The 13,175-nt window shown below is 35.7% G+C and overlaps 1 protein-coding gene across 2 annotated transcripts in view; it reads right to left on the reverse strand.

Annotated features, from left to right (window-relative positions):
- Positions 1-12,620, reverse strand: part of LOC126843966 (endoribonuclease LACTB2-like) — a 143,285-nt gene extending 130,665 nt beyond the window's left edge. Inside the window, exons 1-4 of one of the 2 annotated variants that reach the window (XM_050581777.1) lie at positions 12,512-12,620; positions 12,241-12,439; positions 12,036-12,164; positions 10,638-11,000 (exon numbers count right to left, since the gene is read on the reverse strand). In XM_050581777.1, coding sequence (XP_050437734.1) covers positions 10,881-11,000; positions 12,036-12,164; positions 12,241-12,439; positions 12,512-12,606 — 543 coding nt within the window. In that variant the 5' untranslated portion in view covers positions 12,607-12,620 and the 3' untranslated portion in view covers positions 10,638-10,880. Of the gene's footprint in view, positions 1-10,637; positions 11,001-12,035; positions 12,165-12,240; positions 12,440-12,511 lie in introns of those variants that run through there. The other variant, XM_050581776.1, reaches the window with a different exon arrangement.
- Between the last annotated feature and the right edge of the window lie 555 nt (positions 12,621-13,175).

The raw sequence follows: 13,175 nt of genomic DNA on the forward strand, positions 1-13,175 counted from the left end.
GTCGCGTTTATTTTAGTTGCCGTTATTATTTACGTATCATTTTTGGTTTTCTCTTAAGTCTTAAATCAACTTTTATGTGTCGTTATTTTCTCTTATGTCTTAAATCAACTTTTATGTGTTGTTATTTTCTCTTATGTCTTAAATCAACTTTTATGCATTGTCACTTATCGTTAATGTTAATAAAACATTTTCTGTCACTGCGACAACTAGAGCGTTATTAAAACCTACCTAGTTACTATCACCTACAACCTACAATCCTAAACATTTGGTCCTTCGGGCCGGATACAACAGAACAAACCAAGACCTCACCAGAAATCTACCGTCTTCTACATACAGTCCACTCAACTTGCATCGCTTCATATCAAAATGACTATGCCAGAGTCAATCAAATACGTCGACGCCAAGGCTCGAGTAGTGCGAGCATTGGCCACCATCACGAGGTTCACAAAGGCAACAAATGAGTATCTCGCCGAACAAACCAGTACCAGCAAACGGGCAAAGGTAGAAACCATGCTCTTAGAACTGAACAGTCTGCGTGCCCGAGTCGAAAAAGACATTCAAATCATGGAAACTGCAGTGGGATCTAAAACAGCGCCTATCGACGTCACTGATAATTCTTGTAGCACTTCGCTAAGTGATTCATTCGACCAACTCTATTATGATCTTATAGCTATGGCTCACATACATAATATTCCATTGGCTAAACAAGTCGAAATCACGCAAACGTTCAGTAACCAGACCACTCAATCCGGGAATTCGTCGTTGTACCAACTGCCTAAACGCAAGTTTCCCACCTTTTCCGGAAGTCTAAAAGAGTGGCAAGGTTTCGATGATTTGTTTAACTCAATACTGTCTCATTCACCAGAACTTCAAGATGTTGAGAAATTTGAGTTTCTAAAAACAGCGCTAGAAGGAGAAGCTCTTTCCCTTATAGCGCATCTTGCGTTGACCTCAGCCAATTATCAAAGTGCATGGACGATCTTGCGAAGCAGGTACGGGAACAAACGTGATTTAGCACGTATCCATTTAGACGCACTATTGGTGCCTCAAAAGGTTACTTTTACCAATGCCGGCTCAATCAAACACATAATCAACATCATTCAAGAACATACTGCCGCATTAGACAACTTAAATTTTGTCACTCGCCAGTGGGGGCCAATTTTGGTTCACATATTCGAACAACACCTGGATTATGAGTTGCGGTCTCGCTGGGAGTTACGGGTTGGCGAAAATCATGCTCCCACGGTAAACGAATTTGTGGACTTCCTAAAAAATCATATCCGATCGGCAGAAGTTCATCCGTCTGGTTCTACATCAACAAGTAATGCCATGAAACCATCCTTCAAAAACCCCAGTTCAAGAACTAACCATCGTCAATCGACCAGAGTTCTAACTACAACTGTTGCACAGACGCCCAGCACCAAATGTGCATTATGCAAAGCAGTCCATTCAATACGTCAATGCCCAACGTTTCTTAAGGACTCTCCTACTGAACGGTTTCAAGTAACAAAGTCGTTAAATCTCTGCATAAATTGTTTAGGCGCTGGTCACTCGTCAACATCATGTCCCTCAAAAAACACGTGTAAATCCTGTCGGAAACATCATCACTCACTACTTCATTTCCACGAAAAGATGCCATCAAGTGACGATACTGTTCCGCCAACCTCAATGGTAGCGACACATCCTCGACCACGATCTGTTCTACTATCAACCTTACTGGTCAATATCTCGTCGATAAACAAGGAAACCTATACTTTCCGAGCACTATTGGACACCGGATCCCAGGTCAGCTTTATAACAAAAAATTGTGCTGATCGCCTGTCACTAACTCAACGCCGCTGTTCGTCTAAAGTAAACACTTTCTCCGGGACGTCAGTAAACGCAGTGTCTGGCAAAACATCAATCGAGCTGGTACCAGTGGGTAAAACTGAGCCCCGCATCTCGCTCGATGTCTTTGTGGTTAACAAAATTACCGATGCAACACCGCAGTCAAGTCTTTCGTTCACTTCATGGTCTCACATCAGCAACTTGGAATTAGCAGATCCGACGTTTCATCTATCTGGTCCAGTTGACATCTTATTAGGAGCTGATGTCGCACCAACCATACTGACTGGCACCCGCGTCGCAGGGCATCCATCAGAACCAACAGCCTTTGGTACCATATTTGGATGGATTTTGATGGGACCAATATCACAAACATCCAACAAACCAGCTACCTCATTGTTAGTGACCACAACCGAAACACTAGAACAATCGCTAACACGGTTTTGGGAGATGGAGGAGGCACCAAAGGTACAACACCTTAGTCCTGACGAAGTTCAGGCGGAAACCATCTTTACATCTTCAATAAAACGCCTAGCCTCTGGACGGTTCAGTGTTGCCATACCATTCAAACATCCGCGTCCATTACTTGGAGATTCCAAAAGTGGAGCGCTTAGAAGATTTCATGCTCTCGAACGGCGTCTGTCTCAAGATCCAAATTTGGGCAGTCAATACGCAGATTTTATGCGAGATTACTTAGAAAGTAAACACATGGAAGTGGTTCCTGCAAGCAATAAAATTATTCCGTATTGCTATTATATACCGCATCATTGTATCCTTCGTCCGGAAAGTCAAACTACAAAACTTCGTGTAGTTTTCGACGCCTCAGCTCGAACTACAACTGGGCAGTCATTGAATTCCAGCGTGTACACAGGGCAGAAGTTACAGCAGGAGATGATCCAAATTTTGATTCGAGCTCGAGTAAATAAATTTGTATTCACTGCAGATGTTAAGCAGATGTATCGACAAATCCAAATCCATCCAACCGACCGAGACTATTTGCGCATTCTTTGGCGCTTTAAATCAGACTCACCAATCCAAGAATATCGCCTGTGTACAGTCACATATGGAACCTCGTGTGCTCCTCACCAAGCCTTGCGTACGATGCAGTACCTGGCGACAATGGAAGAGTCAAACTTTCCAATTGCTGCTAACGTGCTGAAGAACGACATGTTTGTTGACGACATTCTTACCGGCGCCCAGTCAGAAGAAGACACACTTTTCTGTCAACAACAGGTGATTGCTCTGTGTGCTCAAGGGAAATTCCAACTGAGAAAATGGGCTAGTAATCTACCCAGCGTCTTGAAAGCTGTGCCCGCCACTGATTGTTCCATGGATCCCGCGGTATTGTTTGACGACGACGGACAAGCAACACTCAAGATCCTCGGCATGCATTGGAACCCTAAGCAGGACTATTTTTCATACAATTATCATAGTCCGAGCCTTACGACCACAAAACGTTCGATTCTATCAGATATGGCACGTATCTTCGACCCATTAGGTTTCTTGGCACCTGTTATTTTCCTGGCCAAATATGTAATGCAACTATTATGGACGTCCGGAATTGGATGGGACGATCCCGTTCCCGAGCAAATACTAATGATGTGGAAACGGTATCAACAAGAGCTTAAGTGCATACAGACATTGACTATCCCTCGTCGGATCACGTCGGATGGACATCCATCGTATGAGTTACATACTTTTTCCGATAGCTCCGAAAAGGGATATGCCGCTGCAGTTTATCTACGGTGTAACAATGGTTCCATGGTCCAATGCTACCTCATCACGGCAAAATCGAAGGTAGCCCCCTTAAACGCGTCACCATTCCACGTTTGGAACTCTGCGGCGCACTACTCGCCGCAAGACTGTTGCGCTCAGTACATGACATTCTTGTCTCCATCATCCACATCACTGCAATGCATGCTTGGACCGATTCAACCACAGCTCTAGCATGGATAAAATCGTCACCTCATCGATGGACAACGTTCGTTGCCAATAGAACAAGCCAACTACAGGAACTCACACCACCATCTATTTGGCGTTATGTTCCCACGAGTGACAACCCTGCCGACTGTGCCTCAAGAGGACTCTATCCGTCTGAAGTTATTCATCACCCACTCTGGTGGACTGGTCCCAGATTTCTTTCTCAGAACCCCAATACATGGCCACCAACAGCTACCCACAATGACAGTGATGCAACAAATTCAGAAGAACGTAAAACTACTCTAGTAATAACTATCAACCAGAATATCTTCGAAGAACTGTTAAACAAGTTCTCATCACTCTCTACAATCATACATATTGTCGCGTACTGTTCAAGAGTCTTCAACAAATCCAACCCAAGCACCATACAGCTGTCTCCTTGTGAACAAGTAAAAGCCCTGAACCGGATTATTCAAGCAGTGCAAAGGCAATCATTTCCGGATGACTTCGCACAACTAAGTAGTCACTCCGGTACTGGCACTAGTAACCTACGAAAGCTCAGTCCATTCCTAGATGAACAAGGAATCATACGTGTGGGTGGACGACTAAGGCATGCAACCATTCCATATGAACAGAAGCATCCAATCCTTCTGCCACGCTCCCACCGACTAACGAACCTGCTTATTGACGATTTTCATCAACGGCATAAACATCCCGGTGCCACAACGCTGCAAACAATTATTTCACAGCAATATTGGATAATATCTAGTCGCCAAATTATTAGATCAAGATTAAGGCGCTGTATTGCGTGTTGCAAAACACGCCCACGCAATTCACAACCCTTCATGGGTGACATGCCTAAGTATCGGTTGCAACAGATAAAACCATTTATGACAACAGGCGTGGATTACGCCGGTCCAATAGTATTAAGATCTTCAACCACGCGGCGAACCGTGCCCAGTCAAGCCTACATCTGCCTCTTTGTATGTATGTCAACCAAGGCATTACATTTAGAAGTTGCCTCTGACTTATCAACGGAAACTTTTCTGATGGCTCTGTGTCGATTCATCTCCAGACGCGGACCAATTAAAGAAATGCACAGTGATTGCGGAACCAATTTCACAGGAGCGGCTAAATTACTCCAGCCTGTCGATCAATTCACCCGTTCCAAGGAGTATCAACACCAGTGTCAAGCTTACTTAACAGCTCGGAACATCCGTTGGCATTTCAACCCCCCGTCCGCTCCTCATTTCGGAGGATATGGGAGGCTGGGGTCAAGTCCGTAAAAACGCTACTTTACCGAACTCTTGGGCTTCAACGACTGACATATGAAGAATTAAACACATTGCTGAGTCGTATCGAAGCTACATTAAACTCTCGTCCGTTGGGTGCCTTGAGTTCAGATCCATCAGACTTTGAGGCCCTCACGCCGAGTCATTTTCTCACCCTCATGACTAGTACCGCAAATGTTGAACCCAACCTGGATAATATTCCTTTATCTCATTTTCAGAGGTGGAGACTGATCAAGGACCTCCACACCCATTTCTGGAAAAGATGGCAAAATGAATACCTACAAACTCTCCAACAGCGCACCAAATGGACAAACCATAGTGACAACTTGACACCCAATATGTTAGTCCTAGTTCGAGAGCCCACATCTCCACTGCTTTGGAAACTCGGACGGATTCTCTCGTTGTCTCCCGGCCAGGATGGGATTGCTCGAGTTGCTACTGTTCAAACCACCACCGGAATCATTAAGAGACCAATTGTGAAGCTTTGTCCACTTCCAGTCTGTTAAATGCTGAACGCATTCAAGGCGGGCAGGATGTCTACGCCACCCGTTTCTTTTCCATTATCCATTATTACTATTATTTTTGTTATCTAATATAAAATTGTATCCCCGACGTTTCGGCGATAATAAAGCGGCGGTTTCCGTCACAGAACACTAGTCCTACCTGACAAAGTTCGGTACAGAACACGAGTCCGTCACTTTATTATCGCCGAAAGGTCGGGTATAAAAGGCTGAGTGACCGATGGTCAATTATCCAGTCGTTTACTTGCCTTGTAGTAAGACCCACCCGCGGCAGACTTGCGCTTGGCAGTAAACTGACTTCTCCCTTGTTTCCCGGGAGCTCGTCGTGCGGTTGGTGCGTCGGCCAGTGGTACAATAGTCGGAGTGATTCTGGCATTATATCGGTCGTCACACACGTCGCATCCTATGGGGTAATAGTCAGAGTCATTCCGGCATTACACCGGTTGTCCGACCGTCCGACGCAGCTCTCCCACCGTCCCGTCAGTACGACCGACGTCGCGTTTATTTTAGTTGCCGTTATTATTTACGTATCATTTTTGGTTTTCTCTTAAGTCTTAAATCAACTTTTATGTGTCGTTATTTTCTCTTATGTCTTAAATCAACTTTTATGTGTTGTTATTTTCTCTTATGTCTTAAATCAACTTTTATGCATTGTCACTTATCGTTAATGTTAATAAAACATTTTCTGTCACTGCGACAACTAGAGCGTTATTAAAACCTACCTAGTTACTATCACCTACAACCTACAATCCTAAACAGTTACTATAGTAAGATTGTTGAGTTATTTTGGCGTATGATTAATGCATGTTGGGATTATGTACAATAGGGTCTATTGCTTGGGTTTTACCGACAGGGGCCTTTACATTATTTACAAAATTATGTTCAATATTATGGTTTAAACAAGTAATGAACAAAACACTTCTAGTGGGACTGATTTAATAAAAACTTGATCCAACTAAATTATGGTTATTACCTATATGGATTAAGGGTACAGTAAATTTGTAGTTGAAATAATTAATTACAAATTTGTAATTTTTATAAACATTTATTTGACCCAATTATTTATTCAGTTCCTCCAAAAAGATATTTATCATGTTCCTTTTTTTTCCACGGTTTAATTATGCCACACTATGTACATTTTTCTGTGTAGGGACCTGGTCTACAATTCAATAGTAATAATATATAATGTATACTTCATATTGAACCTACACAAATAATTCAATAAGGATAAGAAACTATTTTTATTTAAAAAATTTCAATCGTTCATTTTTTTTTTTTTTTTAATTTACAATTAATTAATTTTGGATAACATTATGTGTAGAATAAAATATAAAGGGATATAATATACATTATAAAAAAAATGTAATTTATATTATATTGAACCAATTTTATTAAAGTATGGCGCAAAAGGCAATGTTATTTGTAAAAAAACAGAATAACCATGTGTCTAAAAAACACTAGCGTGGAATAAATATTTTGCAACCAAAAAAACAATTTTAATACAGAGGTTCAAATAACAAAATATAATGGGCACAAGGTTTACCGTGTGATCGCTATAAAAATAAGTAAACTAGTAACTCTTTCAAAAATACAAAGTTGGTCCAACTAAAACTATGGTTAATAGAAGGGTACAAAACATTTCTAGTTGGACTGGCTTAATAAAAACTGGGTCCAACTAAAGTTTGCCTATTATAGTGATAATGGGTAAAACAAAATTCGTAAACGAAATAACTAATTAAAAATTTGTTCCTGTAATAATTAGTTGGACCAAACCATTATTTAGTTTTTCTAACAAGACATTTATCGTGTCCCTAAATTAAACCATAGTAAGGCCGTTGTTTTTAAAAACATTTACAATTAATTAATTTAGATAACATAATGTGTAGAAATAGATATAAAGGGATATAATACAAATTATTTAAAAAATGTAATTTACACTATATTGATACAGTTTTATTCATTTATTATAGCCGGATGAAATATTTCGCTAGCAAAAAAACAATTTTGGTTAGCGTTGTTAAAAATAATTGTCCAATATTCCAAATATTCCTAATATTATTAGTACCAAATAATTTAAAATGTTAAATATATATTATTGTACAGAGCTTTGATACGTGTATCAACTCTTTTTCAGAAATCTAACCTAAAATGTACATAAGTGGGCAAAAATTTGAAAAACATCACTAAATCCCTTTTACAATCAAGAAAAACACCCAAAAAGTTTACATATTTTTGAAATGAATGTTAGTATTCTCAATAAGTTTTTTTTAAAAATATTCGAATTAGTTTTGTCTGCCACACTATGTATATTTTTCTGTGTAGGAACGTGGTATACAAATCAATAGTAAAAATATATGATATATACTATATGTTGAACCTAAACAAATAATTATTTTTTTAAAAATAATTTCAATAGTAAATTTTTTTTTTTTAAACATTATGTGTCGAATTAAATGTAAATGAATATATTATACATTATTTGACAAATGTTATTTAAACTATATTGAACCAATATTATTAAAGAATGGCGCAATAGGCAAAGTTATTTGTAAAATAACAGAACGTTCATGTTTTTAAAAAACACTAGAGCAGGATGAAATATTTCGCTAGCAAAACAATGATTTTGATTAGCGTTGTATAAAACAATTGTCGACATTCCAAATACTCCTAATATCGTTAGTACCAAATAAGTCAAAATGTTAGATATATTATTATTCAGAGATTTATATCAGAAATGTATTGATAAATAACTTTCTTATAAAGACCCTGATGTTTTACTCTGATGTGTGTTTTTTTATTATTGCTTATGAAATCTTTCGACTTTTTTTTAATTTATAACTACATGTATGTTTGTGTTTCCAACGTTATTAACAGCTTGGAACAGCAAAAAAGCTCTCACGAAAAAACCAAAAAAAAGGAAGGCATTTTTCTTTGTTTTGTTTTTTTTGTGTACCTAGTACTTAAATTTTGAATGCTATTCACAATGTAAACTAGGTGTTGCTTATTATATTATAAACATTTTTCAAGATTCCTATTAAGAAATTAAAAAAAAAAAAATAAACACAATTCCAATTATAATTATTTATTTACAATTTAATTTTGTTATCCGTTAATATTTAATTGTAGTCGTTGTTGTAAATATTATTTCTTTTTTTTTTATGAGTCAGTTTGTTATCCAAACAATTATAATTGCAAAGCTAGTCTACTCAGTCAGTTATCAAGTTGCGTATATTTTTAAATAAACCTTAAAAAACACCAACGTTGAGGGGTTAGGTTAAGGGAGGGGGTAGGATTATAGTTAATTAAGCATTTAGGAATGTCTAGTACGTAATGGATATTAGGAAAAAATGATTATTTAATAAAAGGATAAAACTAAATTTTCTTTGAAAATATAGACAAAGTTTTTATTACACATAAAAAAAATGGTCGATACATCTTTTTACATATTTTAAAATTTATGCATCATAGATTGTTATACAAAAAATATATTTGTAAAAAAAGCCTGTGCTCTACATTACAATAAACTTAACCTTTTCAAACTGCGTATTTTTTTTTATATAAATGCAAAACCATACCAATGTTAGTGGAGGGATGGGTATAGTCAGGATGGCAGGGAGTCTAGTGAAACCGAACAAGTGACAGGTTTTATGAAAAATGACGTCTTAAACAATAAAAATTACATAATTACTAATTTGTAATTTCTATTTTTACATCTATTTGTTCTGCCGCATGCACAGACCATACTCGTATCCATAATAATTTACAAAAATAAATGAATTTTTTAAATAATAATAAATTATTTTGTATTACTAATTATTATAAGTAAACAATTTTACAAATTTTATGAGTACCGATCTCGTACTATAACTCAACAATGATCTCGCTGATTCCACTTCGCGCAATTCGACCTGCATTGACGCTGTGTTTTCACGCCACATCAATCGCCTAGAGACGCGCAAGTAAATCTTGTACTTCAGTGCCCACCGACCGTTATTATCTATTACTTCTGTAAATAACGTTGTAAAATAAATGTTGTCTAATCGCTGAATAGTGTATTACTCGTCTGTCATCACCTACCATTCGCCTCGAGTACTGTGGTTACCATAGTTACATTCCGAGTGATATGTCTTATATATCATTATATATATATATATATATCTCACATGAAAATGTCGACCTCAAGCCAATCCCCATCCCAATAACATATCTCTTATCTATAATCTCTAATCTCTTATCTTTTATCTCTTTTTAATTTAAATCCTGTTCTTCTTCTTCTTAATGTGCCGATCCGTTTCGGATGTTGGCGATCATTATTGATATACTAGTTTTGCTAGTGGAACTCCGGAACAATTCTACAAAACTTTTGTCAAACCATGTTCTGAGGTTGGCTAGCCACGATGTTCTTCTTCCAGAACTTCTTTTGCTATCTATTTTCCGTTGTAGGATACGTTGGAGAAGGTCATATCTGCACTTGTTCCGCATAATATGTCCTAAGTACTGGAGTTTTATGCATTTAACTGTTGTAACTAATTCTTTTTCCTTTCCCTTTCTACGCAATACCTCAATATTGGTAATTTTCTCAGTCTATGACATTAATAAATACACTTCTGGCTTTACCAATGCGTCATTTTATTTCGTTAATGACGGTGCCAAGATAGTGGCATTGCTGAACTCTTTCTATTCTGGTTAGATTAATACTTATGTGAGTTCCGGTGATGTCTTCCTTGCTATAGATATTACTATTCTTTTTTTAATTACCAAACTAATGAAACGACTGGAATTCACTCTAAATATACAGTATACCAAAAGTAAAATATCATCAATCTATCAATACTTGTTTTTAATATAATTCAAACAGTGGAAATCTGTAATGCAAAAAACTGAGTAAAATTACAAATTTGTTCTGTATAAACAATGTCTTATTGTAAACGATTTTGGTGCAAGTGATTTCCTTTGTAATTAAGTGTAGACTGATTTTTTTTTTAAACATTTGATTTTTTTTTTATTAAATCTTAATTCGGCAAAAAAACTATGCACATCATACGTTCAAGTCTTTTGTGTAAAAATATGGTATTATATTATATTAGTTATTTATAAATATTAAAATGTATATGTGTATAAATATATCAACAACAATATAATGAACTACATCCAGAGTACAACAAAATAACAATAAATTCAACCCAAACCACTTATAAAAATGTTGAACAATGTTTATAGCTTCCAACATTATACCACTTTGTTTGCAACGATTTGCGGTAACGACAAAACAATATTGTGTTATTAAAAAAAAAATTTTTAAAAATTAAGTGTATCACAAATTTTATTTTTTATTGATTTTCCAGTGATCGTCAATTTCTAAAACTTTGCCCTCTTTTTTCAACTTTAAAAGATGCTGCACCACGCTGATCATTGCGACTTCTTGTAATTTTTTGGAGATACCCTATAACAAGAAAACAAATTTAAAGTTTAAATGCACAGTTTTAAGTGTTCAGAAGTTCATGTTGCTGTTTTAATAACATTTAGATAAAACTCTCATGAGTAAAATACATTTCGGTCGACGGAGGAATAAAGTAACAAAGTCAAAAATTATCTTTTATTTAATTATTCATGACAAAATTATTCGGTACTCGTTATTTATTATTTGTGTAAATATTTAATTATTTTGGGTGTGTTTAAATTTTTATCACTTTTAAAATATCGAATAATGAAATATCGAAGCTGAATAGAAGATCGTTCGACGCCGAGACTATAGTCTCGCTGACTGAGGTAGTATTACAGTTGATAAAAAATCAATCAGTTAATATTCATTTTTTCTAAATTAAAGTAGTGATTTAAACTTTTTTTTTAAACAATAGAACAATTTTTCAATTATTTCAGAGAAAAAAAAGGGTTTGTGTTTATTGTTCAAGAACATTTATTTGAAATCAATTAAGACAAAATACTTTTCCATAAATAGTTAGCAAACAGTTTATAAACTATTAAAATTACAAGTGTTATTTTAAAGGCAAAGTAAATAAAGATTTATCGAATTGTTGTAATTGTCTGTGTAATCTATAAATTATTGCAGAGGCGTATGTAGGATTTTCTTGAGGAGGGGGATAAATTTTTCTTTTTTTTTGAGCTTAATTTTTTTCTTAAACAGACTTTTGAAGGTTTTTTGTGTCAGTTATTAGCCGACGGTTATATTCAAGTGTTAAAAATATTTCAGTAGAATAATATGTCACGGGTCACCTTACAGATAACGTGGGATTCTGTTTTTACCTAGTATTACAAAAAAGAAAAGGTCAAGAAAGGGGATCTATCCCCCCCCCCCCGTAAATACTCCACTGAATTATTGTTTATTTTAAATTTTGCTAATCACTAATGTAACAATTTACATATAAAATTGGTATTACCTAATGATACGCATAAGAGAAATGTCAGTTTTGGAAGAATCAACTTTCCAATAATGTACCAGTAGTTTTATTCAACTCACCTTATAAATGACATCTACAAAATCTTTTATCGTCATGGTTTGTAAGGGATGTTCACTGAGTATTTTAATAATTTCTCGTTCTCTATCGATTCTGTGCTGTATGTAATTGTTAACTCGTTGAACGGTATTCTGAAACCCACATAAAAATGCGCTAATCAATTTTGAAAAAATTAAACAAATTAAATAATCAAAGCGAACGGCTTACGTTAATCACAGAACCGTGTCCAGGATACATCACAACAGGGTTTAACTTTAATATTAACTGTAAAGATTCCAGATAATCTTCTAAGTTTTCGAATATGCTAGTCCCTTCGCCGAGCACGCAGTCTGCGCAAAACAAAGCTTTGTCCTCTTCCAAGGTTAACATAACGTGATCGGTCGTGTGTCCGGGAATGTGATAAACTCTTAGAGAAAAAAAATATTGCTTTTTTTAAAAAAAAAACTTGTACAAAATTGAGCTGTAGTTATAACCTCACTTTAACGTGGCTCCTTCGGTATTAAATACTTGATAGTTTTTCAAGGAGTTGATGGGACAATTGATAGGAAATTTGTATACGCGTTTTTTTTTCATTTTCCGGGTGGAACTTCCAGACTTTACAATCTAAAAACAAAATCAATATGAATTTAAATTCGAACAATGATAATTGTTATCATACAATTAAGTCACAGTAGATAGAATTATACGACGATTGCAAACAACGATTTTGTTTAGCGTTGTATAAAACAATTGTCCAATATTCCAAATATTCTTAATATCATTAGTACCATATTTAATATAATTGCTTATGAAATCTTTCGACTTTGTTTTAATCTATAACTACATGTATGTTTGTGTTTCCAACGTTAATAAGAGCTTGGAACAGCAAAAAAGCTCTCACGGAAAACCCAAAAAAGGAAGACATTTTTCTTTGTTTTGTTTTTTTTGTGTACCTATTCCTGTAACTTAAATTTTGAAAACTATTCACAATGTAAACTAGGTGTTGCTCTCTATATTATAAACATTTTTCAAGATACCTATTAAGAAAATCACAAAAAAAATAAACACAATTCCAAATATAAATTATTATTTACAATTTAATTTTGTTATCCGTTAATAATTAATTGTAGATGTTGTTGTAAATTAAAATTTTTTTTTTGTAT

The sequence above is a fragment of the Adelges cooleyi genome, unplaced genomic scaffold, assembly GCF_023614345.1.
Source record: "Adelges cooleyi isolate 19-005CV unplaced genomic scaffold, UGA_ACOO_1.1 ACOO_flye_CR_arks_rails_tigmint_CR_PRNA_58, whole genome shotgun sequence".
NCBI lineage: Eukaryota > Metazoa > Arthropoda > Insecta > Hemiptera > Adelgidae > Adelges > Adelges cooleyi.